This window comes from Embiotoca jacksoni, unplaced genomic scaffold (genome assembly GCF_022577435.1).
Source record: "Embiotoca jacksoni isolate LCO1_2020_lvr unplaced genomic scaffold, fEmbJac1.0.p SCAF_18, whole genome shotgun sequence".
In the NCBI taxonomy this organism is placed as follows: Eukaryota; Metazoa; Chordata; class Actinopteri; family Embiotocidae; genus Embiotoca; species Embiotoca jacksoni.
In genome coordinates, this window is record NW_027185318.1 from 2834440 (window position 1) to 2861207 (window position 26768).

The following is a 26768-nucleotide window of genomic DNA, read 5'->3' on the forward strand; positions in this document are numbered from 1 at the left end:
AATAGAGATATCTGGTTCAGTTGCATCGAGTTAGTTACTGTAAAAACCTCAATGTTTTTTTTGTGGATAATTCCCTCTTTGAGCTTCTCAAGACCGTTCTGTACTGAGCTGTAGTGGAAGCACTACTCGATGATGTATGAACACGGTGCTTTTGTCCTTGTGTTTGACCACAAAGTAATTTGTCCTGCTCAAATTGAGTTTCAAGGAATTTGAAAGGACAAAAAGAAAATAATGAAAAAAATGAACCTATATGTGGTACTTCTTATTCTTTATCCTTTTTATCATCCTTTGACCTGTCTGAGGTATTGTGGGACTCCTTTTTTGGATCCTAACAGCCATGTTGAAAAATAAATCAGTCACGAGGACCTTTTCTATTGATCCTTAGTACGTTTAGCTGATAAAACATCTGTACATGATGCAGGACTTGTACTTGTAATGGAGTATTTTTGCATACATCCATTGTACTTGAGTAAAGCGCCACCTCCTCCACCACTGCTTAACTTTAACAGGACAACTGTGTATCCCCCGCAGGGTTATATGGCACTTTTCAGTGTGCATCAGGAAATGAAGAATTCCCCACAGCGAGTCTCGCACAACAGATGTCAGCATCTATTTCTCCAAACCCATCTCTCTCTCTCTCTCTCTCTTGCTCTCTCTCTCTCTCACACATCAGAGTTAAGCTCATCTTTAAAGCATTTCACACATACATGCTTATCTGGCCTCACACCTTTGTCGCACAGCAACATGCCTCTCTCTGTGGCGCCAGCATTTGCCAGGACGCACTCTGGACTGATAAGGGCCTCACAGCCTCATCTTCTGGCTTCACTTATCACTCTTGAGCAACAAGGGAGAAGTGTTGATCCGTTCGTGTTTCTCTTCACTTGATAAGAAGAGACTGGACACTTTTTCTTTTTTTACCCCGTCTTTGCCTTGAGCATTCCTCTAAACGACCATCTTGTGCCAGAAGAAGCATCCTAAGCAGCAGATAAGACTCAGGAAGATGTGCTGGTTTTTAATTTTCACCTGAGTACCTGACACTTCTCGGGAAGGGGGGGAGGGGGGGGGGGGCGCATTTTCTGAGACAAGGAATATAAAAACAGGAAGTAATAAAGGCAGGTAAGATCGTATTAAAGTAAACAGAATCTAACACAGTTTATGTCGGCCCAGATGACTGCAGTTTGGCATCCAAGAGTGCCCACAGATGGCCTGAAGGCGGGAGGGAGGGGGGCAGGAGGCTGCAGTGGACGGCTGCTGGTGTTGTGCCACACATCATAAATCTTTCTGGGACAAGCAGTCAAGTCCAACTTCAGGAGATAACTGATATCCATTACTGGAGGCAGCAGTGACAAAGAGGGGTCTGTCTGTAGAGCTGAACTGAGACATGATGGACACACAGCTCCCATCACACTTTTAAACAGACTGACACCAACATCCTGACACATATTATTCAAAAAGCTTTTAGATCCAACAACTTATTTTAAAGAAACAAAAGAAATATGTATTGAGCATTTCTGAAAGTTCAACATTGAGACAAATAAATTCTGTATAACTGCTACAACTTTAAAGGGAGATGAACTAAATGCTCGACATGTATAGTCTATGCAACAGACAGAATACAACATGAAAGGAAAAACTAGGAGCATATCTACTGGCAGGGCTGACTGTTGTGAGGCAGGATGGGTAACTGACAGCAGGTGAGGAGGGTGTAGACTGAGCATGGAGGGACAGAAAACTGAGGACAAAGAAGACCAACTGAACAACAGGACGAGCAGAAGTCCAATACCAGGACAATTACTGCCTTGAAGCTTCAGCAAATAGCAGTGAGTCTGTAAGTGATGAAATGAAAAGTGGTTCATTTTGCTTTATGTAATTTCTTTGTTCCTTCATGCACTATAGACAGACTTTAATCTACCATAATGAAAAAATAAAGTAGCATTCAACAGGGCACAGACATCAACAACAGACTTCAAACAGCTGTCCAATCAAAAGGCTTGTGGGATAAATTAGCATTATTGTTACAGAAATAGAGCGGTAGTATCATGCACAAACACAGAATACTGATTTCACTGGTTTTGAAGAACTGAGATGATAATTCCTACCCAGTGAGGTGTAAGAGAGCGCTGCTTTGGCTCTGTGTCGCTTTGGAAAAATGAACCTTGGGGATCAAATCAGTCCCCAGCCAGCACAGATCATTTAGCCGCAGTATCAATCCCGTCTCCATTAACCCACAGCAGACAGCCTCATCACCGAGAGCACCTGAAGAGTGACAAGAGATGACAAATATTGATCAAGATATCAAATCATGTCTGCTCAGAGGCTTCTAATATAACCCTTATTTTTTTTCTTCACCCTGACAGATATGAGTCACTGTCAAGATGTAAATGGTGTTGCAGCACAGCATTTTCATGGATGGACAGTTTTACATCAACTATATGAATCTGAACCTGCATTTCAGTTTAGGTGTAGCTCTGCACCAGGCTCACAGGGGGTTTTATTATGAATATTCAAGACGGAAGTTCAAGACTGCCACCATGTGGCTATAATAAAGTGGTGAGCTTCTCTGAAAGTTTTTTTTTTTTTTTTTAATATCATACTAATGTTTTTGAGAAAAAAAAGTAAATGGAAGATGGCCAGCAGTAGAGGAAATGAGGAGAAATATGATCAGAAGTGCTATTGATCAGGATGAATGAAGCAACTGGACATGCAAGTACCCATGTTGAATACTGAGTACAGTATAGGAATAAATATATTGTTTACACAAATACTGCTCTTGTGTATATCTGCAACATGGACATTCATGTTTGTGTGTGTACTGTGTGCAAGAACAAAATATCACAATTAAACTGTACACAAACACAAAGAAACACACACAAAACACAACATTTACACTGATAAAGACTCCAACAGCTGTTCCAACAGTTTATTTTGGTGGTTCGGAGTTAACAAAGGAGGGATGGATGGACGATGGAGGATTTTTTTCTAAACATGAAAGTATCAAAAACAAAGACAAATTAAACACATTAAATATCAAATTAAATCTCAGCATTAACAAATCACTGAATGATTAAGTAAATAAGATTAACAAGGTTTAACTTAATGCATCCACAAACTTCCATCGTCTTTAAAGGTAACAAACATAGAGGTCTAAAGTCATAATAAAGACATAAAACACATGAAATATTGAACACGGGAAATTAAATAACAGGTGGAATTAAAGGTTCATTTTCACTTACAGAGCCTCTCTTTGTTCTTGTGTGTTTGGAGGGAAAGAGGCTCTGCAGGCCAAAGGGGGCGTGGTTTTATAGTTTCCTGGGAGTGCCCATGAAATGAACACACCCAGGAAACTATATGCCAGGATGTGGCATAGATGTGAGGATGTCAGGTGCAGTCAGGTCTCTTCAACTTGTGATTTAACACATCATCAGTGAGAATATGCAAACATGTGCATTATACAGCAAATATGCATGCACTTTTTTGGGTAAAGCAATCAATTTTAGTTATTATTATTTTTCCTTCAATGCGTACAGGCACTTTACCTAAAGAAAGAAAAAGACAGAAAATGTTGTCCTTTTTTTAAATGTAAGAATTGGACTCTAAAGATGACATAATGCCTTAACAGTTTGACTTACACAAACATTGATTTCACAAATAATGAATATTTATAGTGAAATTTCTTTCTTATTCACCAGAAGTGTGAATCAATGAATGTGTGAGTGTGAATTAGTTGTAAGTTATGGCCAGTTTTGTACTGCAAGTAATACCGTTTTTATTCTCGTTTTTACTCGACCCTTTTTGGATGGTGCGGCTGACAGGTCAGTGAAAAGACCGGCTAACGTGCAAGTTATCCTCAGTCAATTAGATATAATAATCATAATTTAAATGTCTCCTTCAAATCAACCTCGTTGCCAAACTGCTGATGACCAATAGAAATGCACATAACTGGAATTTTCAACTCTGTTATCTGAGGGCTTTATTTGACAATTTCCACATTAGATTAGTTTGAGTTCAGTTTTTTTTTTTTTTGTCACTACATGAATTGCTTTGGCTTTAAAACTGTTTGAATTCAGTGTAAGAAAGTATAAAATAGAAGTGAAGCTCTCTTTAATAGGAGCCAGCTGAAGCAGGAGTTCATGCTTTAGTTGCACTGATAATTCTGTGCAGCAGAGGGCAGAACAGCACCACATTTCAATGCTCTTCAGTCTAACTACATCTTGCATTTCATTTCACTTCGGCATTAAACTTGAGCCGAAAGGCTTCCAAAAATGATCCGTGTGCACTTAATCTCACCAATGAAATCATATTGCTCAGAACCCCATCAAAAGGAAATTGAATGTTAATATTGCATTAGTGGAAATCTTTCCCCAAAGCTCCCCCGATCTCACTTTGCATGGATTGAGATGATTTTATGATGGTCCTCAACCATCAGTCTGCCCATCACACTGTGAATTGCCTCCTCATATCCAACGTAAACAGCTTGATCTTCAGCAAATCTGATGTATCATAACCTTCTACTCCACTCTCAGAGGATTAAATAGCTTTGCACTTTAGAGGAATAATCCTCACTCTGTATATGTCTCGGCCTCAATAACTGAATTGGGCTGAGGGTCTGTGGAGGTGAGCGCTCAGTCTATTGCAATTTATTTCACTCCATTTCAAATAGTTATTGGACTCGATGAGGAATTCTTTTTCAAAGAGGATGTAGAAAATTACATATGGTATTTCAGGGTTTACAGCATGACCTTAATTCTCCTGAAATTTAAGACTGAAGCAAAACTTTCTGACTTGTGGAGGTTCAATAACTGTTTTGGAAAAACTGATGCCAGCAAATTATTCTGTTTTAGCTGTAGGTCTTTAGGAGAAAGAACAGGTTTAACTGAGACTACTAAACTATAAACAAGGCCAGGCTAGGACTAACATCTGCTAATTAGGACTAAACAATTAGTACAACTGAGGCTGATTAGAATGTATTTTTGCATTCATTTGTCATCCAGAGAGCAACATGAATCTACCAAATGTCCTGCCAATCGATCCAAATAGGTGTCGAGTTGTTCCTCTAAAAGATGAACATGTCAACCTTTCGGAGGCATTAAAGGAGAAGTTAGAGGAACAATAAAGTCAATGAGGTTCAACCTCTGCAGACCATGAATGTGTTCAAAATTGAACACCAAATCATTCCATAGTTTAACATATGGTGAGATGAGATGAGTTAGATTACAAGATGAAGTAAAATGCAAAAAGTAAAGATGAGGTAAGATTAGATAAAATAATGAGAGGAAATACAAAGAGGGGAGCTAAATTGGAATAAGATTAGATCAAATAAAATGAGATTGAATGAGATAAGGTCAAACATGGTTCACTGAGATTAGTGGAAAATTAAATGAAATAAGATAAAATGTGATTATTTATTAAAGGTAAATGGACATGAGGTAAATGATGGGTGAAATGAGATGAGTCCAGATTAAATCAGATGAGATGGGGTAAAATGATATGACATGAGGTAAGATGAGATCAGGTAGAATAAGTTGGTAAGAGTGGAGCATAAGTATGCATGTTATGAAATGAGGGAGGAGGAGATGAGAGAAGATGTTTGGACCTCAAAATAAAACAATAAAAGTGTGTTTTTAATGGATGGGGATTCGAGGTTTCTGAAGTTCTTGCAAGTATAAGTGTTTTCAGGTTTTAATGGAAAGCAAAGCTTTCTTCCTGTGGCATTATGAGCTCTTTATCACAAATTTGCCCTTTTCGTGGTGAAGCATCTTCCTAAATGTGCACATAAAAATACACAAATCTGTGTTACATCAAGATTTCTTTACCATCCTGAAACATTCAGTCCATTTTCTAGCCGTTATTGATTAGTGTATGTGCACTTATTTTTTTCAACAATGTAATTAGCAACTTTTTCCCATCTGGTGGCTTCATGGTTCCAATCTAAGAGCCACTCGGTGCTCAGACATGCAGCAGCATACGGATAGTAGTCGTCCCTTGCCCTTTGAAATTGCTCTCTGTTTAATTGGAATAGAAATCAGTTGTTTAACTCGTTAAGAGGGCCCATCGGCTAACTGAGGATGGATTGTAAAATGTGATATGGATTACGGCTGACGCAGCCACAGAGATGTGTTGTAAAACTGAGTTCAGAGGCCCTGATACAAAGTTTTATGAGCAGCAGCGGAAAACCAAGATTACCAACAAATAAAGCTGTTTGACTTCAGCTAAGTATTTAGATAAGAGGATGAAACAGCTTGAGTGTCGGCCGGTAATAGCATCTATTAAAGTGATTTGAAATCAGGCTGAGGTCATCCTGCTCCGGGCTGCTTCCACTCTTCCTCCTGCCCCAAAAGCACTGGTCCCCTGGTTTAATCTGAAATTGAAGGCTGTCAACTGCGACGGATTATAGGGCCTAACCCGAGCATGCAGCCAGGAGCCGTCTCCTAATGAGCCCAGCCAGCACAGCATCAAGTGACAACAAGTAGCTGCTGCAACAACGAGGGCAACTTCATGCCAGCTAGGAGTTACAGCAACGCCTTCACAATCACAATCCCTTTTTCCTTGAAATGAAAGTGGAAGAATAGACACCAAAAGCCACATTTAATAAACCGTGATTTCTATTTTATGCTTTGTATTTTGAGCTATACATATTTTGAAATGAAAACACAAACATTTTTTTAAGACTACAAGAAAAACATATTTCAAATTGTGCCTTAGTGAGAGAGATTATATATATCAATTATATCTAGCACAATAGAGAACATCGATTACTTTCTTTCTCTTAAAAGAGTACTGTCGGTGGGACGGTTGTTGTCGAAAATGTCAGCATTTAGTAACTGTACAAGCAAGATTAAAATGAAAGTCGACTTTCACACTCTGACTGCTCATTGGTCATTTTGTACCGAATAAAATGTTCCTCATCTGGGCCTTTATATAACTGTGGGATCTATATACATCAAGATTTATTTATTTTTTTCACTCTTCTCTCATGGACAAGCAACAAGTGTAATCAGAAAAAGTGCATTTTCATCTTCTGTGCAGCAGCGAACCAGACGAGTTTTCCTCTTGGAGAAGTCCAGATGCAGCCCAGTTTAGAGAAGTCAGTAGAGGATGAAAACCTTCAGGACAGTGAGTTACTGTAAGTCGGGCAACTGCTGAAAGCAGCCATTCACTCATGAGAATAACAGTCCTCAGGAAGTCAGTAGTCTCTACGGACTTTTCTGCTCCTCTGCTGGACTCAGGGGATCACTGGCCGTCTCCTCGGCCGCCTGTCTCTCCTGTTTGCCCTCCGGCAGTCTGTCCTGAGAAACCGTCCCCAGCACTTTGGCACTGTGCTCCTGTGCTTTGGCCCTGAGTGCAGCGATGCTGTTCTCTCTTAGTTCCTCTTTAGAAATGGTAGACTTGCCTTCTGACCTCTTCTCTTCCGCCTCAGTGTCTTCTGCCCCCTGAGAGCTCGGCTGCTGGGACGCATCGCACTTTCCTGTTGGCGGGGGCGCTCCTCCCTCCATCGACTTTTTGTGCATCCCTGCAAAGAGTTGCGGGTATTCAGATTTAGAATAGCGTCTGTTGATTGGTAAGCCATCTTGGACTGAAAATAGCAAGCAAAAATAGTTCTGGTTTAGAATATAAAGTTTAAACGGACAGTGGCAATGCATGACCAGGGCACTGGATGAACATGTTTTACATGCTGTTTTCTAGTTAGGAAACATCTTTGCTTTAACGGGTCATGCTTTGCAAATAAGAACATCACTTGGACTTGTCTGCATATCAGTCATTAAAGTATAAACTCAAACAAAAAAAACACCTCTTTTGTTGTCAAATTACAGTAACTGAGTAATCTTCTACGTCGATTAAAACTCCAAAAAAGGAAGAAGTGAAAGCAAAAATGAGAGTTTGATTAAAAGGGATGAGGAGAAACGATGAAGACAAAAGCCTCACCGAGCAGCCAGGGGGCGCAGGACTCCATGATGCCATCCTTGGCGGACTTGAGGATGGACTCTGGCAGAGGGATTGAATGTCTCACCATGGCTCCATACAGACCGTACTCCGCCATCACAGTGCTGCGGCCCCAGCATTTCTCCCGCTTCCTCCATTTGGCTCTGCGGTTCTGAAACCAGACCTGTGACAGGAGAGGGAGTCCGTCAGTGAATAGTTCTCATCCCCGAGAACGATCCACGGAGTCATTATCTACGGTTTCATAGTCGTCCTGTAAAATCAAGTCATCGCAGCAGAGGCCAGAATATACGCAACAATACAATCACCTTCAACATTTCTGAGATTATGAGACTGTTGGTTCATGAGATTAGTGGTCCTTTGGATCTCAGAGGACTTCTAGCAAACAGTCCAGTTGCACCTTGTCATTACATGCAAGATGCAACAATTGGTACCCTAAAGAGGTTTTGGCTTTATTGATGATTAGCAAATCATCTGCTGAAGTTTTACAGATCAGATACAAGCCATGGAGAACAGATCGTGTTAAAAGCTCAATTCATTGTAAATAAAAGTTGGTCTCGCAGCTTCTCATGTTTGTGCATGACAACTGATTTTAAATAGTTATTTAAAAGGTCACCTGCCGGGGAATCTCTGTGATTCAGAGTGACTTAGGCTAACAACTGCCCTGTTTGGATTGAGTCCATTGATTTCCGGCAGCCTGCAGGCTACAGGTGGAACAGATCTGCTGCTCCTGTCACTGCTCATCTGCAGCTACCTGTGGTGGCATTACAGATGCTTTGACACATCCAGACACTTCACTTAGCCTCAGCCAAGGACTGCCTGAGGCCCTGCAAGCCTCTGTGTCAGCCGGGAGGGAGGCCAAATTGATTGCATAGCACAACACAGGATTGTTAAACACTCTACTTAGGCACCTCGGATGGCTCTGCGTGCAGAGGAAGAGGCCAGGAAGAAGATTGAGGGGACAGATTTTAAATTGAAAACGATCAAACAGTTTTCAAGTTTTTTTTTTTTTTTTTTTTTCCACTCCCTGGTAATTCTGATGATAACCCTTATTTCATACAAGATACTTTTTTTTTTTTTTAAATGAGAAATTGCTTTTCTCTGCCCCTGAAAGGGAGGCAGTGTGTAAGCAGCGAGGAGGAGCGACCCTGGGGCACGCCGAGGCTGATTGAAAAATAAGTTAATTTCAGGCCCAATCGATGGTGGGCAGGCGGGCAAATATCACGGGAAATTAAACTACCGGGACTCGGGGGAGCAGCGCTATTGACCCGTGCTAATAAATTCAATGTAGTTATTTCATTTGAACTCCCTGCGTCTCTCCAGCAGCCAGCCTCCTGCGCTCGTCTGATTTAACTAATTACACTCGATGAGAAAATTGGGTGTTAATTTTATTTAGGAAGGGAGCGGGCCAGGCCTTATTTATTTATTTATTTCCCTGTATTATTTATTCGCTGCTGTACTGTTGCAGCCCGTAATGAGAATGAGATTAAAAGGCGGCCCGGCAGATGGATGGTCCAGGTCACACCGCAATCTTCTTCCGCCTTGATAGCTTGATTAGGTCGTTAGTGGCTCCTTCTCCGAGAACAAATTGTTTCACATCCAACTGCGCCTGATGAGAGATTATGTGTCCTGGCGAGGATGCTGGAGGAGAGCAGTCTTTGTTCAGACAGCAGAGGGGAGCATCACTGATCGATCTACTCACACCGTGTCTACAACAGGAGAGCAGCAGCAGAGGAAGCTGGCGGCCTCAACTCAAATATTACAGCAGCTTCAATTCTGGAAAGGTGGAAAGATGGAAACTGCATCTGCCCTAACGGGTGCATATTCATTCAAATATCCACACAAGTCAATTAGCCTGTTATAGGCAGACACACATTAGTTCTCTTTAAAGAGGCTTATTTCAGGAAAAGCCAGGTTATCGTGAATGTTTTTGCAGTGTGCCTCTAAAAATGTAAATAATATCAAATCTTTTAAAGAAATCTGCAATACAAGATGCTCTGAAACACATTATATTTGCTTTGATTGGCCAGGTCTTATTTAACCTTTATATTTGCAAAACATCTTAAAGAAAAATTGTAATCCAATTATATTTTTAACGACATATATTTCTATATTACTTCTTTTAAACATAGCCTTGTACTTGTAAAGTGAACAGTGAAAAGTAGTGCCTTATAGTAGTATAGTATAGTAGTATAGTAGTGCCCTGTTGTATTCATAAATTAAAACATTCAAAAATACAGCTTGTTCATATTTATTACAGAAAATAAAGAGTAAAAGAAAATTAAAACAAATGTGGCATATGAAGCTGGAAATGCCAAAAATAATTAGGACTCCACAAAGCAAGGATAAATCTACTTTTAAAAAACCTACTATTAAATAACACATATTAAGTAATCCTCAAATGAAAGTGAGGTTTTACCTGTATCCTGTCTTCAGGTAGCTCTGTTTTCATGGCCAACATCTCCCGGGCGTAAACATCTGGGTAGTGCGCTTCATTAAAGGCCTTTTCCAGCTCCTCCAGCTGATAGGAGGTGAATATGGTCCTGCACGTGCAAACGAGTAATCCAGTTAAATAACCTACTATGTACATTTAAAAAAAAAAAAAAAAAAAAAAAAAAAAAAAAAAAAAAAAATCATGCTTTGTGCTCTGTCTTTCAAACTAAAGAACAAACATGTAGCCAGTGATTAAAAAAAAAAAAAAAAAAAAAATGCAAATCACAATAAATCGAAAATTTTTTAAATTTCAATAAATGTCCGTTATTTTCGATAAAGTGTAAAGAATGAAGCAAACGAAAACAAAACCACGAATTGGAGACTTCCCATACATTTGTTTTATGTAGGCCAGCCTACCTGGTAGAACAATGGCAGAAAAGACAAGCCATCTTTTTTGAGTTAATTCTAGTCAGTAATTGGAGTAGTTTATAATCTCTATCAATAACACAATACAAAGGCAATAATATAGGCTAATAATACGAGCAATTACTGCTTCTTAACGACAGCATTAACCCTGCAAAGAGTGTTCAGTCACAATCACATGTTCTGTATTTATTTCCGTTTGAATAAATGTGTATTGTTTTCCTCTGATAGGCAGAAGTCCTACTAACCGGTGGCGTCTTTTCTTGCGTTTCTTGCTCTGATTTACTGATGACTTGGAGAGTTTTCTTTCATTTGAAGATAAATCCTCGGAGTCTGGATTAAAAACAGAAGGCAAAGTTCAATGACATCAAAGGATCACAACCAAAGATGACCCTCATATGCTTTTATAATCATGACATTATTTTTGAATTATGTAACATAAACTCACTAATAATAATAATAATAAAAATAATATTAACACATTTGTAATATTAATATTTTTTCCATTATTATTAATTCAATTATTTGGAAATATGACACACACATTGGTGTTGCAGTGATTGCAGGTTAATAATACAAAGTGATGAATCGCAGATCACCTGAGCTGGCAGACTGGCTGGTGTCCAGCGGCCCCACGGACCTGCTGTGGGGCTGCAGGTGAACATCTTGTCCGTCCGACAACACGGTCTCCAAAAACGCCGGCTGAGTGTAAAACGACGGAATTCCACCGGGGCCGATTAATCCCATCCCGACACCCACACCCACACCCATGCCAACGGGGCCCAGCATGGACCTGGCGGCGAGCAGGTGCGCCCCAGCCGGCAGCGAGCCCAGCGGGCTCCTCGGGGCTGCGGACGGCTCCTTGTTCAGCCCCAGTATCTCCTGGATGCCAAAGCCGGTGCACCTGGGCGGTGGATGGGTCGCGCTGCTCTTCGGCTGGTGGCCATTACTCCCTCCGTTTGCACCCAGAGAGGTTTTCTCCGACAGATTCAAACTTTCCGACAGCACGGCGCCTTGTTTCCCCGTCATGGTGTCTTCGATGCTCCTCGGGCCTATTTCTTATTGTAGCGTCTTGCAGGATGGTCCCCAGTGCATGATCCTCTGTGTAACACACAAGAGTCCTTTAGAAAATGGTCCTTTTATCCAACAGGTCCATCCCAACAAGCGGCAGGACCCAGCAGCCAATCAGCTGCAAGGATTCAGGATTCCTGTGGATCACGGATGCATTATACGCCCTCTCGAATACATATCTGCATTTTCCTGAGGATTGTATGGATGAACGAGGAGGGGATTTAGGCTGAAGACAGAAATAGATAAACGAAATTTCTGTTCTCCAGACTGCAATCTGGAAGAAAAGCAAAACGCTGAAATAGAAGAGAACGACTGGGATTTATTTTTTTTTCTTCTTTTTTTTTTTTTTTACAGACTTTAGATATAAAACAGATAAGAAACATGACAACATTTTACGAAACAAACAACATACACATGATATTATAAACTCCCTCCCTCCCTCCAGGCTGCACAAATGTTCGTTAGAACGTCTGAGCAAATTAAACCGCCTATTTCACACCTCTTTGAAATTCTGCAGTTTTTAGGAAATTACCTCAATCTCCTGGAGTAAATTAGTATGTATTACCTCTTCTGAGTAGTTTACACACTGATACACACATACAAACCCAAAGAGGCAGCTATGATCTCCCTGCCCGAGCACTGGCTCACACGAATGGATAATTGATCTCCAGATGCTATAGGAAACTCATCACACGCAAATCAAAGGCCATTTAAAAAAAACCAAAAAAAAAACCGACAGCTGGACGACATGGAGGCAGTGTGAGCTGCACGGTTCTGCACGGCGTTAATCCCGCTGCAGCAGCAGCAGCAGCAGCAGATTAAACCACAGGGAAATGACGCAGAATATGGGCCACGAGCATATTAAAGAATGCAAATAATAAACTAATAAGCACCCCTATCACCATGTCAAATTCATTATTATTATTGATAATTATAATGAATTGTAAAAGCAATTTTTTGATATAGGCTAGAGATTTTTTTGTTTTTGCATTTTTAGCCCTTTTCAAAAGGCCTAATTAATATGATCGTTTTCATGATTAATTGCAGAACAAAATAAAACGTGTTTATTTTGGGTTGTGTAGCCTAATTGTTTAAATACCGTTTTTAATTGATTTAAGAAAATATTGTTGATAAAGATGCATCCTTTCAGCTTGATTTTTCAGGGTCAGTCAGAGAATCAGAGTATTGAGGGTTAAAAAAAAAAAAAAAGTGAATTATGAATAATGTCATAATTGAATATATTAGCAGTTAAAATTAAGGCAATTCTATGAAATAACCTATATGGTGTTTTCTTCGTTATTGTAAAATTTCAATGTTTTGGCACGAATTCGTTTGTAATCATGAAAATATGGGTCTGGCCCATTTTGCGCGGATGGTGGAAGTGGCTTCCCTTTACTTGGCACACAATAATAATGCAAAAAGGCAGTGAAGGAAACTCTGAGGTAAAAAAATAAACACATGCGTATATTCCAATTACCGAGCAAAAGAAGCAAAGCACGAGGGAACCGAGTCACGCGACTGGAGAAGAAGTCACATTTTCTATCAAACACAGTGAAATGAGCTGCTGATTAACAAGGAGAAAAATATTGCTGTTACAATTAGTGTTTGGCCAGTTGAAACTAATTAGGGCCTATTTAGTGGAAATCCTATTAATGAAGAAATCAATGTTATTAGGATATGCTAATGACATATCAGCCTGTTGGGATCGTGTCATTTATTAACATGGAAGTGTGAGAGTCGAGAGTGACCCGTTAATTACAGGAAAGTTATAGTGGAACACTTTCTCCTCTGTGTGTGGCTTTTAAGAAATCCATCTCCCACGCAAATGGCTGCATGCTGATTTACATGCAGAAGAGAGGCTGCTGCCTAATAAAGATCCAGATTAAGGGACGATTTAGTTCAGTCATTCGTGTAGATTGGGTGGCCCATCAAAGACTTGCAGGATCTGAGGGTTGCAGATTAAAAAGCAAACAGCTGTTGGACATTTTTTTTGTTTATTTGCACACCCCCTCTCCCACACAGACACACACACACACACACACACACACACACACACACACACACACACCCTTCCTTGCTTCCTTCGCTCTTCTTGCTTCTGTCCTGCATGTTTAGGTCTGATGCAAAATTAGGAGCCAAGTGTCCTCAAAGGTTTAGAAAGTCATTCTGCAGCTGGTCAACATCTCAAACAGCCTCCTGTACAATGAATAGTAAATATGATATTCTGATGAATGGCAATGCTTGAAATGCATTTGTGCAAATGGAGAGTCGGAATTGCATTAAATCATTCTCAGCAGAAAGGTTAAGCACATATATGAAGATTCATTCCCATTCATGTAACTCCGGCTGCAGCTTTTTTAAAAAAATTTTTTTTTATAAATATAATAATTAGTTTCATTAGATTCTCCAACAGATTGGAAGCTGTGATGTAAGCCAGCCGGTGTGAGTGCTGAAACCAACTGGATGCTCGGTGTTGAAACGGGTGCAGGCAACTTGATGACAGAACACATGTAGAGCCGAGTCAGGGGGAAAACTGAAAACTGCCCCCCCCTTCTCCCTCCCTCCCTCTCCCTCGTCCACCACACACCCCCAGCCCCCTCTCCACTTCCTCCCCAGTGCAGAAGGAGTTTGCAAGTCCCGCAGCTTTCTCATGGCTCCTCCACAATGGCGTGTTTGGTAGCTGCCCGTCGGCATTGCTTAATTAGGCGAGCAGTTGATTAATTTGCACTAATTGACAGCTAATTTAAGTCGTCGGGGCACATCGGATTGACGTTTGTCGGGGCACAGAGGCTATGTGAGGTCAGGCCAACGCACTGCGGACGGATGGAGGGGCTGTTTTTTTTTTTTTTTTTTTTTTTTTTTTTAAATGTCTCTCTCTGTCTGTCTCTCTCTCCATATGGATGACCAGCTCTGCAGCGACTGACCCGTTTCCTGAGGGGGGTGTCCGGCTGCAGGGTGACAGGCAGCCACCAGTGCGTGCACCGTATTGAGGATGTCAGGCCGCTTAACCACGTCGACGCGCAGCAGACTGATCAATGGTCGTCAGCAAGCATCAACAAGTGTCCACATTCAACTAGTTCCAGTGACAGCTGGACGACCATTTAGTATTTATTGGTTAAAAAAAAAAAGATCAAATAGAAATTCAAGCCTTCATCTTATAATCAATGTCTACTAGCCTGTGAGGTAGCCATTATAAAGGCTTCGTGCCTATAAGAAGCAGGCAGTGGTGGAAGTTAAGTAAGCTCCATTTTGTCAGATACTTTGTCAACTTTATCACCATTGCTCCTTTTTATTGTAGGTCTTACTTAACAAATAAATTACAAATCACTTCACATAAAAAAACCAAAAAAAAACAACAAGAGGTTTTAAAATATGTTGCAACATTAAAACCACATCAGTCTGACATACAAGATATGTGCACAATGATAATTGGTAATTTAGGCCTATATAAATCAACCATGAGCCTATAATGTGCAACATTTGAGTTAATTTCCTGCAGAATGAATACTTATGCTTTCAGAACATTTTGATCATGTGACATATTCCAACATGTGTTTGCCAGGTTAATGTTGTTCATCCTTTCTATTTTGTTATACAGTTAAACATGCTTATAATGCATAAATAAATACTGAGGAGGGTTTCAACTTCTAATAAACCATTAAGTCTGCATTTATATAAATGTTAAAACGTAATTAATAAAAAAATTTCATAATAGTTTTAATAAGTCTTGATAATAAAAAAAATACTCAAGGATACTTAATGATCTACAAAAAAAAAATTGTAAATACCTATAAAAAAAATAAAAAAAAAAGTAGCCTAAATACCATATGCCATGACTTATTAATTGCACTTGAAAATTGAGTTTAACAGCATCAGATTAACATCAGATTCACTGGACAAATCAAGACCTGTCAGTTAATTTGGCAGTGGACAGTTCCACCAATTATAATTTGTGTTAGTTTTGTTTAACATCTGCTTGCATCTGGATCAGGTATTGGACAGAGTTAGATATCGGCCTAATTATAGGTGCTTTCTTAATCCCATCCTCCCACCCACTATGACACACTAGTGGCACAAACAGAGGAAGCCACTCGTTGCAGAATTCAATAATACATATTTTTTGTGGCGGGGTGAGCCAGGGTCCGTGTGAGAGGCAGGGGGTGAAGCCACTGAGGCAATGGTGGCCTCTGTCCGTGTGAATCGGAAAGACAATTAGGGGCTTATTAGCGGCCTGGGGAGAAGTGTAACTTGTTGGGAGTGAGCGGACAGAGCCCCAGCGACATCTCCAGCCGAGAACAGTCCGAGGCATTGTCTTACCTAATTATGGCGGATGGACTTCTTTTTGTTTCCCATTCGGCATGCCTGTCTGATTCCCTTTTTGCCCGGCCGCTAGCTCCGACAAAGCTGAAGTGTGCTAATTAGAAAAGAAATGGTCCTAGTAATTATGTCAACTCTTATTAGCGGCGATGACAATGAGCAATATTATTTTTATGCAATGTTTTGTGTCGGGGACCCTGCTTCCAATGCTCATTAGAAGGAAAACATGCCCCCATAGCCGGGAAAGCGCTCTCCGGTCGGAGCTCCTCACCACAGTCGAGAGGTGCTGCACTTTGTGGAGAGGCATGAAGTTAGTGCCCTAATTAAAAGTTCAGTAGTCTCTTAAAACTGTTGCATCAACAAATGTACCTGCTCCGGCTGCAAACGTAACGACTTCACGGAGGACTTTACATAAAAGGCTTAGATTATCTTTTCATTTTAAAAATTTATTATACAATTTCACAAACTGCAAAAAATGTAACTCATGTTTAAAATAGAGGTAAGAATAAATAGGGAACATTTCGTCAAAGTAGGTCAACAGCCACAGAGAAATTCAGTGAAAAGTGATGTTTCCATAAAAGTAAAGGCATCTATTTGGAGAACAACAGATGCACTGAGGAGATTGAAGAGAAGATCTCAGCTGTGTGAGTGAACGTTTAGCTCAGATTTATCTTTTGAATGTACAGTCTTTGAACTGTTGTGAATCACCTTGAAATCCCAAATTTCCTGTCACTTGGAAAATAAAGATTTGTCACTTCTTGGGCCTCTCCAAAATGTTCAGGAACTTCCCTCTGGTCATTTCCCTGGCTGGAAAACAAGAAGACAAGACACAGCATCATTTCAGATAAACCCGTTAATCCAAATGATGTTTTCAAGAGAAGAAGATTTTAATTTGCTTTACGACCTTCAACGATCTTTGAGAAGTTGTTAAAATCAGAAAGAAACCGACAGCCTTTGCATTTGCCTGCAGCTCCAAACCCTCCAGAACCGTTGGTTAGTAATGCAGAGCATGTATTTAATATCTGCAGTGTCACACTGGGAGGCAATTTATACAAACATCTGTTCATTCAGCACATGGAAAACAACATAAAATGGACACGTAGCAACCAAAGATGCTTGTGATTGCTGTTTCAATGTAGTGAGGTACAAGTACTCAGACTATACGCATCAAAGTGTGTATTCCTGTGTAACCAAGTAACAAAGATGTGAGAGTACAGAAGCAAAATGCGTCTACATGTCATCAGGGGAAAAATGACATGCAAAACAATAAGGACAAAAGGGGGCATGCTGATCAAAGCTCTACGCTTTTGCAGTGATTTTCAACCTAGCAGACAGGACTCTCCAAGGGGGAGGGAGGGGAGGAGGAGGGAGGGGCGGGGTGTCACAAAATGAACCCGAGGAACTATGACAAGTTCAGTGGGAAAAGAAATAATGCAAAACAACACAGAACTCTAAAAGATATATAACAATTACCATAATCTGAGAAGGTAAAATCCCCTCCAGGTTAATACAAACATGACTGTACTTCACATGTGATTGGGAGGGGGGGGGGTCATAGGTCGACAGCATGAAAGGCTGTTTTTGTTTCTAGATTTTTTTTCTATTATTTTGTCTTGTGTGAACACTGATCCTTGAATTACTAATAAAATACCTTTTTGGGACTTTGCAGTAAAATCAAATGCAGAGAATTCCAATAATGACATTTGCTTTACACATTTTGAAATGTGTAAACTGAGCAGTGAATCTATCACATCCATACACTAATAACAGACCGTGCCACAAAGTCAGTCACATATTGACCATTAAGGTGTGAGGTGAAGAGTATCTGTATGTGATGAGGATCCAGAGATCTAAGCTGAGTACAGCTGTGTTAACCTCTGTGGCCCTGAAACAGAGTCGTCCCTGCTGAAAGCCCTTTATGGAACTGTTTTCAATGCGAGAGCAATCATTGCTGAGGCTTTTCTGTCTTAGACAAACCCTGTCAAAGACTTCGGGGACTCTCCTGTACCATCACCGTAAACCCTGGAGAGACCTCGTCCAGGAACAGTAATTACTCTTTGTTAAAGATGAGAAGAGGAGCAGCCTCTCGGCTCCACAGCGGGTTTTATGAGCTGCAAAGCTGGGATCACCTCAAGAGACGTTATTTGGCATTTAACAATTCTTGTAAATCACAGAAATATAAGAGTACAGCAGAGAGAGGACTTATTTCAAATGTGCATTAAGCAGAAAGTCATCCACCTTCACAATGCCTGCAAGAAGAATGTGATTAGGATCTCAACTGGCTGCTGTCTGCCTGTGTCGGTGTACAGAGGCCACGCCCCCCACCCCCCTCTGCCCGCAGCGGCTAATGAAAAAGCCGGTGCAGTTAGTAATTTAGATGAGTTGCCAAGGGTGGAATGATAATCGTGCATGTGGGCGTAGGGGCCACGTCACCTTGAGGTGTCCATCATCAGGTTAAAGATGATGCTAATTGGAATGGGACGGATTCATTTTGCACTTTGCTGTCTTTTCAAATCACCCTAAACAAAGTCATCAAGGGACCCCTGATCGTGCAATAGGTAGGGGAGGTGGGAAGGGGGTGGCTTCAGATTGAAATGAAGCCATCAAAAAATTAGGCGAGGGAAAGCAATTACACCGGGATGACCCGAAAACTGCAGTTACACTGATGCCACTTTCGTATTTGGAGCAGTAACAGTAGGAACAGTGAAGGTTTATATTTCTGCATTGAAAACAGATCAGAGATGGTTGTGACACCCGTCCTGATCATCCTCGCCCCACCGAGTCTCATTAATTACGGTTCACTTCGGCCTCCACCCGAGCCGCGTAGATATCGTTACGTTAAAGACCCCATTAAACATAAATCAGTGCGCTCAATCTATAATGTTTGGCTTTCTTTTTATATTCACAGCAGGGTGCGGGGTCAGTCCACGGCGTCATGCATGAAAAGTAAGATGCCTTATTAGGTATCAAAACTACTAGTTAGAATGAGGAAGAATTGGCTTTAAATAAGTCATTCTACAGAAGTAATGTTATAAAAGTTACTTAACGTATATTATGTTGAAATACTTGACATTATGACGTGACCTCATTTTTGTTACTTGAAAGAAATCCACGTTGACTTTTGTGAAAGTAACCGTCCTCTTTGTTCAATCCAACCACCTCCACCACTCTTTTTACTCCATCAAATCACCTCCGTCACACGACCTCTGTGTTCTGTATTAAAAAAAACTATAAAAAAAACAAACACATGAAGGTGTAAGATGGACAATCCATCCAACAGTTGTTGATAATTTAAATTTTTCATGGCATCAAATCCATTATGTGTCCAGATATTTTAGTCCAAAGTATAAACTGACCAAAGTGGTACCTTCACTGACCCACCGTAAAGACGGACGCCGCCATCCTCTGAACCCTGTTGGCAGCAGCTACAAAGCTACGAAGCTATCAGGTAGTAAAATGTGCAGACGGGATTCTGTAGGAAATGTCTCTGATAAAATGTTATATCTCATAACCGGTTGATCTCAATTAAAACCTTCACTTGCTCGTTGCAGGGTGAATTTGATTTCCTTAATTTTAGTTATAATATATATTTTTTTGTTCTAAGACACATCACCGAAACTACACTGGCTACATTTCTGTCAGTTGTGCAAAACATTAAAACACGAGGATAGAAAACCTAAAACTACCCACAACGGCTCGCTGACAACACACACAAACAAACACACACACACACACACACACACACACACACACACACACACACACACACACACACACACACACACAGGCTTTGTGATACACCCGGGCAGATCAATACTGATTAGGGGGACTTAGAGATTTGTTTAGTTGATTAGAAAGGTCAATTACTAATTTTGCACTAAGTTAATCAGCATCTTGTTAGGACTGCCATCCATACTAAATGACACCTTATGGATTCTGCGGGCCATTACCGTGCCCTGTTGATTTGCTGCTATCTAATTCTCATTTAGCCCCAGCAGGCCAGAGATTCCTTCACAATCTACTGTAGTAATATATAACAATTTTACCTAAATTAGATTGTTCCCGCTGCTTGAATTAATTTTATTATCTAAGCAGCGACACTCCCAGCTCCCACATCAGTGCTGTGGCCCTCCAGATGTGGAGATTAACCTACATCTGCAGACATTAAGCTACATCTGCAGACATCTACGTGGAGGTTATTTAAAATGTGTCCTGGACCAACACTGTTGCAAACCCAGAGGTTCCTCCGACGTTCTGCTCCACACGGGTGAATCATTTCCATCAATCGCAGGTGGCTCGAATGTAAATGTGGAGGAAACGCGGTGGTGTAACGTCTTGCTTTCTCCGAGTGATCTGGGTGTCATTGTCGCAGCCCTCTCCCCCGCCCCCAACCGCCACTCCCCTGTGTGTAAAATGTGAGTAATCATCCCCCCATTTCTCCGACCCCCTCCCGCTCCCCCCCTTGCTCCTGATGGCACGCTCCCGGTGAGCCCGCCGGACCCCTGTTAGCTGCAAAGACAGATGACCGCCTGGGTTAACTGGAGTCCTGGACCCCGGCCCCCCGACTGCCCCAATTCACTTTCATTAAGAGTTAAGAGGACTTATCTGACCCTCACTGCTCATCTCCGAGTGCTGCTCAGCTATTACGGGTTGTAAGCTTTATTTAATGGATTTAACATCCACTTTCACCGCCCTGCTCCCCGGGGACAAGGGAGACACAGAGGAGATGACACACACTCAAGCATGGAAACACTTGGAGGCACACATATTCAGCCGAGGCCCCCGCCCAACACCCCCGCCTCGCAACACATACACCTGACGCTCATGTTTGTGTTCAAAATTCAATTACCCACTTATTGATACTTCACAGGGATATTTAAGATGCAGACACGAGCTGTGATTTCCCAGGGGAGCCACTGGTTCCTCTTTATGTCCCAGCCGAGAGGGCCCACCCCCCGCCCCCTCCTCCAATGCATTTTCGCCCGACTGACAAACATACACACACACACACACACACACGCACACACACACACACATACACATACATATATATTCACACACCAAAACAAACACATCTGCACCTCCCAACCCTTGGCCCAGCCTACGCCTGTTCAAGAGGTGTCCTTATTAATAGGCAATCAGTCAAAAATCATTCATTAAAAAGCCTAAAAGGTTTTACACCCACACTATGATTAGCTGGGAAAGAAAATCCAATGAATTCCTAATGCCTTTATGGAAATGAGGTGTCATTTCCGATCTGCTCAGGGAGGCGGCAGGCGGGCAGGACTGAGGAGCGGTGTGTGTGTGTGTGTGTGTGTGTGTGTGTGTGTGTGTGTGTGTGTGTGTGTGTGTGTGTGTTGTGCTCTGCCTCGCTCTTCTTCTACACAGCTCCAACACTGATCCTGTTTTAGATATTGGCAATCTCGATCAGATACAGGCGGCGAGCTGCCACGGCGTGGAGGGAGACGTCACCCTGTTGCAAAACGTGTGCGGAGCTACTTAAGATTTTCCAACATGATAACTGTGTCTAGAAATACTAGTGCGAACGGCACTCGCAATCGTTTGAGCAATGCCCCTGTGGGAGCCAGTTTGAGCGAAGTAATCACACGAGGCTCAAGGTTAGTGACTTTTCAGACGATTAAGATGATAAAAGCTGAGCTTCTAAAACTGAAACCATCTCAGATTCTTGTTTCACTCTTTCGTTACACAGGAGGTGTCGTCCTGAAGGGGAAGCACCACATCACCGCCATTCATCGCAATTATGAGCCCACGGAGACACGGAGCGGAAAAGACAAGCGTGGTGAAATAGTAGAGGTGAGGAGGAAGAGGAGGAGGAAGAGCAGCGGCAGCAGTGGATGGGGAAGCATCCCCTGTTCCTCATTCAGCGGCTGTCGGCTAAGGCACTTCATAACCGCCCGCCCCGCGGTCAGCCCGCCCTGATGGATTGATGGAGGCACATTAGCACTAGTGGGGCCCAGTGAATGCAATCATATTCAGCAGCGGCATGCTTCTAATAGGCCGGAGATTGATCCTGGGGGTGAGGAGGAGGTGGCGGTGAATGCAGGCCCATTAGGAGCCGTCAGCCCAGGGTGACCTTCAGTCTCACCTTCACACAGGCAGAGGCAACAGGGGTCAGCCTGGGGTGTGTGCCGGGTGGCATCCTGGCAGAGGAGAGGTGAGGTGAGGTGGGGTGCAACAACAGTCCCAGCAGGTGGTCTTACACCCAGAGAGCACCAAGTGACGCTGCTGTTGCTGACATACCAAAGATTTTGATGATATCATTTTAAAAGTTGTCTGCTAAGTGACACATTTGTTCTGTGTTTGTGACTTTTTATAACCAAGTGAAAGCCACAAACAAAATTAGTTCATGACCAGACTGGATTTCAGTGCCACTCAAGCTGGCAAAATACAGTCAACAACTTTGAAAAGTCTGTAGCCTAAAATATTTTAGTATAATAACCGGCTGAGTGGCAGCTTTTCTGCTCAAGATACAATCTACAGCAGTCCACAGCACAAACCTTTCCCACTCAACAGCACCTCCCGAAGACAATAATTAAATGGTACTCGGTAGTCTTGAGCCCACAAGTGTGAGAGTGCCAAATCCCACCATCTCTCCACACAGCCATGTTAGCAGCCATCTCAGTAGCTGAGGCCCTTCGGCTGCATCCCACAGGAACACTCAGCTTTCAATTACCTCCAATAACAGCACTTATCAGAGTCCTCAGCTTTCCCCAGGGACTTGGGGCTTGATGCCTGCGCTCAGCGGCCCACGACAGGGGCATTCATCACGGGGCGGAGAAACAGCTGGGGCTTGAGGAGGAGGCACGCGTCGAGCCCCTCTGGGACTAACCGGGCCAGCGTCACACAGCCATTTTTTGTGGAGGTGTGTGTGTGTGTGTGTGTGTGTGTGGGGGGGGGAGGAGGCGGGACATTAAGGGCATGTTGCATTCTCCTATTGCCACCATGTTGATGTGTATCTACAAACATGAGTGTGCAGTGTAAGGTATGTGCACAGGGCACAAAAGAAAAAGCAGGAAACCGGCACTAGTTGGGCTGAGGTGTGTTCTGGGTGAATGTGCGCTTCAGGTTTTCTTGCTCACTGCAGCAGGGCGGCTGAGTTTCCACTGCTTGATTGTGCTCGGCCCATTAACCAGCTCCCTCTGTTAATGGTCCACATGTTGAAGGGGGAGGGGCCGTAAATCCTGTCCCCTGCCCTCGCTTTGCCTTGCCTCTGCGGAGTATGTTTACGGGTACTGAAGAGTGCACAAACATGATGAAAAAGTAGCTGAGATTTACAAGGCCTGCCCTGACAGCCAGGAAAAGGAGAAAATTAAACCAGAGAGCATTAAACAGGCACCGATTACAGGGCTGCTCTGACACCAATAATAACCATCATTGTGTCCCGTCATCCCGCGGTACATGACAAGATTGCAAAGCCTGCAGTCCTGCACCTTTGACAGCTAACATCTTTATACCAGCCAGATTACATGCTTCTCCTGGTTGAAGCAAGTCAAAGAGATTAGACATTTTTTTCTACTAAATGACTGCAACTTGTGGCCTATGCAAAAATAACACATGCAACACAATATACGGAGGGATTATTTAGCTTGATTATATGTTTGCACTCTCTACTTAGATTATACAATTGCACATCTTTGACATTTAAATCTGATGATCTTTTTAGATAATTAAAATGTTTCCACTTACATGCCTCCAAATTATGCCCAGCATTAATTGAGTAAAGGCTGTCTTGATGGAGTTTTAAAAGCAAGCCCAAAAAAATCTGGAGGCTGCAGTGCATCGTCATCTACTGCTCTTTAAATCTCATCACTTTGCTCTTATATGTACAGGCATATAAAGCTAAATATAACTGAGTTAAGAAAAAACAAAAACTCCATGTATGTTTATTTATATATCTCATCACAGTAAGAGTGGGGAACACCACAATTCCTCATTGCTTGTGCACTTTTTCCCCTCTTTAAAAAAAACAATACCCATTTTTCTCTTTTCTCTCTTTCTCTTAAAATATGAGCACTTAGTGACATCTCTCTAATCCACACTCCACAAGGATTATGACAATGGAGGCAGCCGGCAGTGGATTAAAAAATAGATTTTGCATCCATCAAATGCTTTGAGCATTTGATGTACCGGCTCTTGCGGGCATGCGCTTCTTTCTCACCTATTCCATTTAACAAGATTGACCTAAATCCATTATTTTTAGACCTTGGAGTTGCATTTTTTTTTTTTTTTTCTGTTTGACATAAGAGCTGCAAAGTTACAATTCCAACATTATCTATTCTGGTTTTGGACAAAATCATATAAGCCCATGTGAAGTCACCCTGTTTTGAATTTGAATGTGAAAGCACTGAAGGATGCTGTGAAGTCTCCCACAACTTAATACACAAGCAAAAGCCTAGAAAGGCTATGAGCGCCATCTGGTGGTAACATGTGACCGACCAGGATGGCTTGTGATTAACCTCACCTCTTCTGTTTTGTTCTCAGCCACCTGTCCCACAGTTTTTATTCAACTGTTCAGAAGAGGGAACAAATGTGGAGGCCTTTTTTTTTTTTCTTTTTTTTTTTAGGTTGGATCACCAGCATATTGCAGAGTTTGTGTCATTCATGTACTTACACTCCTCTAAGCCCAGCTGGTAAGCGAGATTCTGCAGTCCTTTGACCTTCTCCATCAGGTTGGCTGTGGTCAGACTCCCCAGCTCTGCAGAAAAGGATGACAGGACCCATAATGAAAGACTAGTTTTGGAAAATGTTATCCCATTTGACGGGATTACATGTTCCCGCTGTTTCACTCTCTCCAATATTCCTCTTTAACGCCGACAGTTGCAGGCACACAGAAAATCTCTCAAAGCAACAGGATTTCTGCTGCTTGAACGAACCTTTCAACATCTCAATGTCCTCACTCTCCAGTTCAGCCATCCACTTGGGGGGCGAATTAGTGATTGGCTGCGATGGAGATACAACAAAGGTCCTCAGCAGACAATTCATGAGAAGATTTACAGATCTCGTCTACACGTATATTACGGTGAGTCGGGGATATTTCAGTATGTAGTTTGTAAATCAAAGCGAGCCACAGTGAATCTTACTTACATTTTTACAAGATGCAGCAAATTCCGCAACTCCAGGTACTGTGTGAAAAGATTAGAGGATAATTGGAGATTAAACATAATATCATACCATATTAGTAACCAATCAGAGAGGAGCAGGGAGGATATAAACTTACACTGTTCTGGCCATAAGTCTGGTGAGGCTCTGTCCAGCTTCTCAAAGCTCAGCAAAGAGGACTCAAAATCATCACCTGTAAAGACGGAGAACATATTTTTTCTTTTTAAAAATGTATCTCAGGATGTGTGTGCACGGTGGAGTTTCAGAGGGAATCGTACACCAGCACTTCCCAACTGTTTTATCCAAAGTCACTCAAAGTACTGGGTACGCATTTGTTTTTTTATATCGGCTCTAATGTCAAAATATAATTTAACCAATAGAGCTGGCCTTTTGCTGAATATTGCAAATATGCCACGTACTGTCTTTAACCTCTGACCTTTGATAACAACAAACATAGTGGGCATATGGTGACATAGTCTGTACAGCCGAGAAACAAAAATATTGTTAAAAAGACAAATTAAACAGGACACGGACAGAACATGTAATGTTTGGTATGACTTGAAAAAAAAAAAAAAAAAAAAGCCACTTTTCATTCACAAAACATAATATTTTGGATATATTTCAATACTCCATGTGTTTAATTACTGTTTATTATGTCACGTCCTCTGGAAACTCAATATATTTATAACACCATCACGAAAATAACGGATCTCTGCAGCCGTGCTGGAGTCCAAGACGAACGCGCTTCGGCACCGCGCTGAATTATGATCGGAACAAGTCGCAGCTCCGGTACTCATCGTTCAAGACGGAACCGCAGGACAACAACCGGGCCTAACGTTGTGCAGTGATATAACCCGCGTGTAAGCACAGCAGCACCGGTACCGGCTCCGCGGGTCGGGACCGGACGGCGGGTCCGGAGCCCGCTGCGCTTCCCGGTTCACTGGACTCCCACATAGACCGGGTTCTCCGGGAGGCGGCGGCGGGCGGGGGGGGGAAAGAAACACTAAAACACAGCGCTTAATACGCGCACTCCGCTTGTCCCGCCGTTCGGGTCGACAGCATTGTCGTCGTTGACGGTTTACTGTGATAAAAAATGTCCAAATTGACAGTTTAGCCGCAGCGCAGCGGGGTAAGGAATTAGAATTTACCTCCATTTGGAGACGCCATCTTCAGAATGGGCACGTGACCGACGGCGACCAATGGGAGCAGCCGCATTAGGAGTTGACGTGTTTTGCCAGTGCACTTCACAGCTGCGCCGCCAGGCGGCTCCACTCGCTTTACGGAAGACGGGAATCAACATGAAGGAAAACCCAGAGGTGTCAAAATACAGGATGGACATCATGTGCTGTTCTTTCTCGGACTGGATGGCTTTACTTCGGTTCCTACATTACAATTGATTTTTTTTTTTTTTTTTTTTTGCCTAGATACATACATGAATAATGCAGCGGCAAAGATTTACACATTTT

General features: G+C 42.0%; 2 protein-coding genes across 3 annotated transcripts; both read right to left on the reverse strand.

Moving 5' to 3' along the window:
* Positions 1 to 6621: 6621 nt before the first annotated feature.
* vsx2 (visual system homeobox 2) lies at positions 6622 to 11936 on the reverse strand. 2 transcript variants are annotated; one of them, XM_069152067.1, is made up of 5 exons: positions 11394 to 11936; positions 11043 to 11127; positions 10358 to 10481; positions 7924 to 8104; positions 6622 to 7510 (listed from the first exon to the last, which is right to left on the reverse strand). In XM_069152067.1, the coding sequence occupies exons 1-5, from the start codon at positions 11821 to 11823 to the stop codon at positions 7194 to 7196; spliced, it is 1137 nt and encodes a 378-aa protein (XP_069008168.1). In that variant the 5' UTR covers positions 11824 to 11936; the 3' UTR covers positions 6622 to 7193. The 2 variants fall into 2 exon arrangements, with proteins under 2 accessions (XP_069008168.1, XP_069008167.1); XM_069152066.1 differs by having other exon boundaries at positions 6622 to 7573.
* A 2859-nt stretch (positions 11937 to 14795) lies between these two features.
* On the reverse strand, positions 14796 to 26514 carry lin52 (lin-52 DREAM MuvB core complex component). Its single transcript, XM_069152068.1, has 6 exons — positions 26451 to 26514; positions 25421 to 25495; positions 25288 to 25325; positions 25077 to 25143; positions 24815 to 24898; positions 14796 to 16989 (listed from the first exon to the last, which is right to left on the reverse strand). Exons 1-6 carry the CDS (start codon positions 26467 to 26469, stop codon positions 16934 to 16936), a joined length of 339 nt encoding a protein of 112 aa, XP_069008169.1. The 5' UTR covers positions 26470 to 26514; the 3' UTR covers positions 14796 to 16933.
* Between the last annotated feature and the right edge of the window lie 254 nt (positions 26515 to 26768).

What these genes read in the sequence shown, in the direction of transcription:
- vsx2 (XM_069152066.1), bottom strand. Translation starts at nt 11,823, where the DNA reads ATGACGGGGAAACAAGGCGCCGTGCTGTCGGAAAGTTTGAATCTGTCG. An exon ending in CGCAAGAAAAGACGCCACCG is followed by an intron (nt 10,482 to 11,042) that starts GTTAGTAGGACT and finishes TTGCACGTGCAG; the next exon opens with GACCATATTCACCTCCTATC. An exon ending in CTGCGCCCCCTGGCTGCTCG is followed by an intron (nt 7,574 to 7,923) that starts GTGAGGCTTTTG and finishes TGCTATTTTCAG; the next exon opens with TCCAAGATGGCTTACCAATC.
- lin52 (XM_069152068.1), bottom strand. An exon ending in AGACTTATGGCCAGAACAGT is followed by an intron (nt 25,326 to 25,420) that starts GTAAGTTTATAT and finishes CTTTTCACACAG; the next exon opens with TACCTGGAGTTGCGGAATTT. An exon ending in TTGCTGCATCTTGTAAAAAT is followed by an intron (nt 25,144 to 25,287) that starts GTAAGTAAGATT and finishes TCTCCATCGCAG; the next exon opens with CCAATCACTAATTCGCCCCC.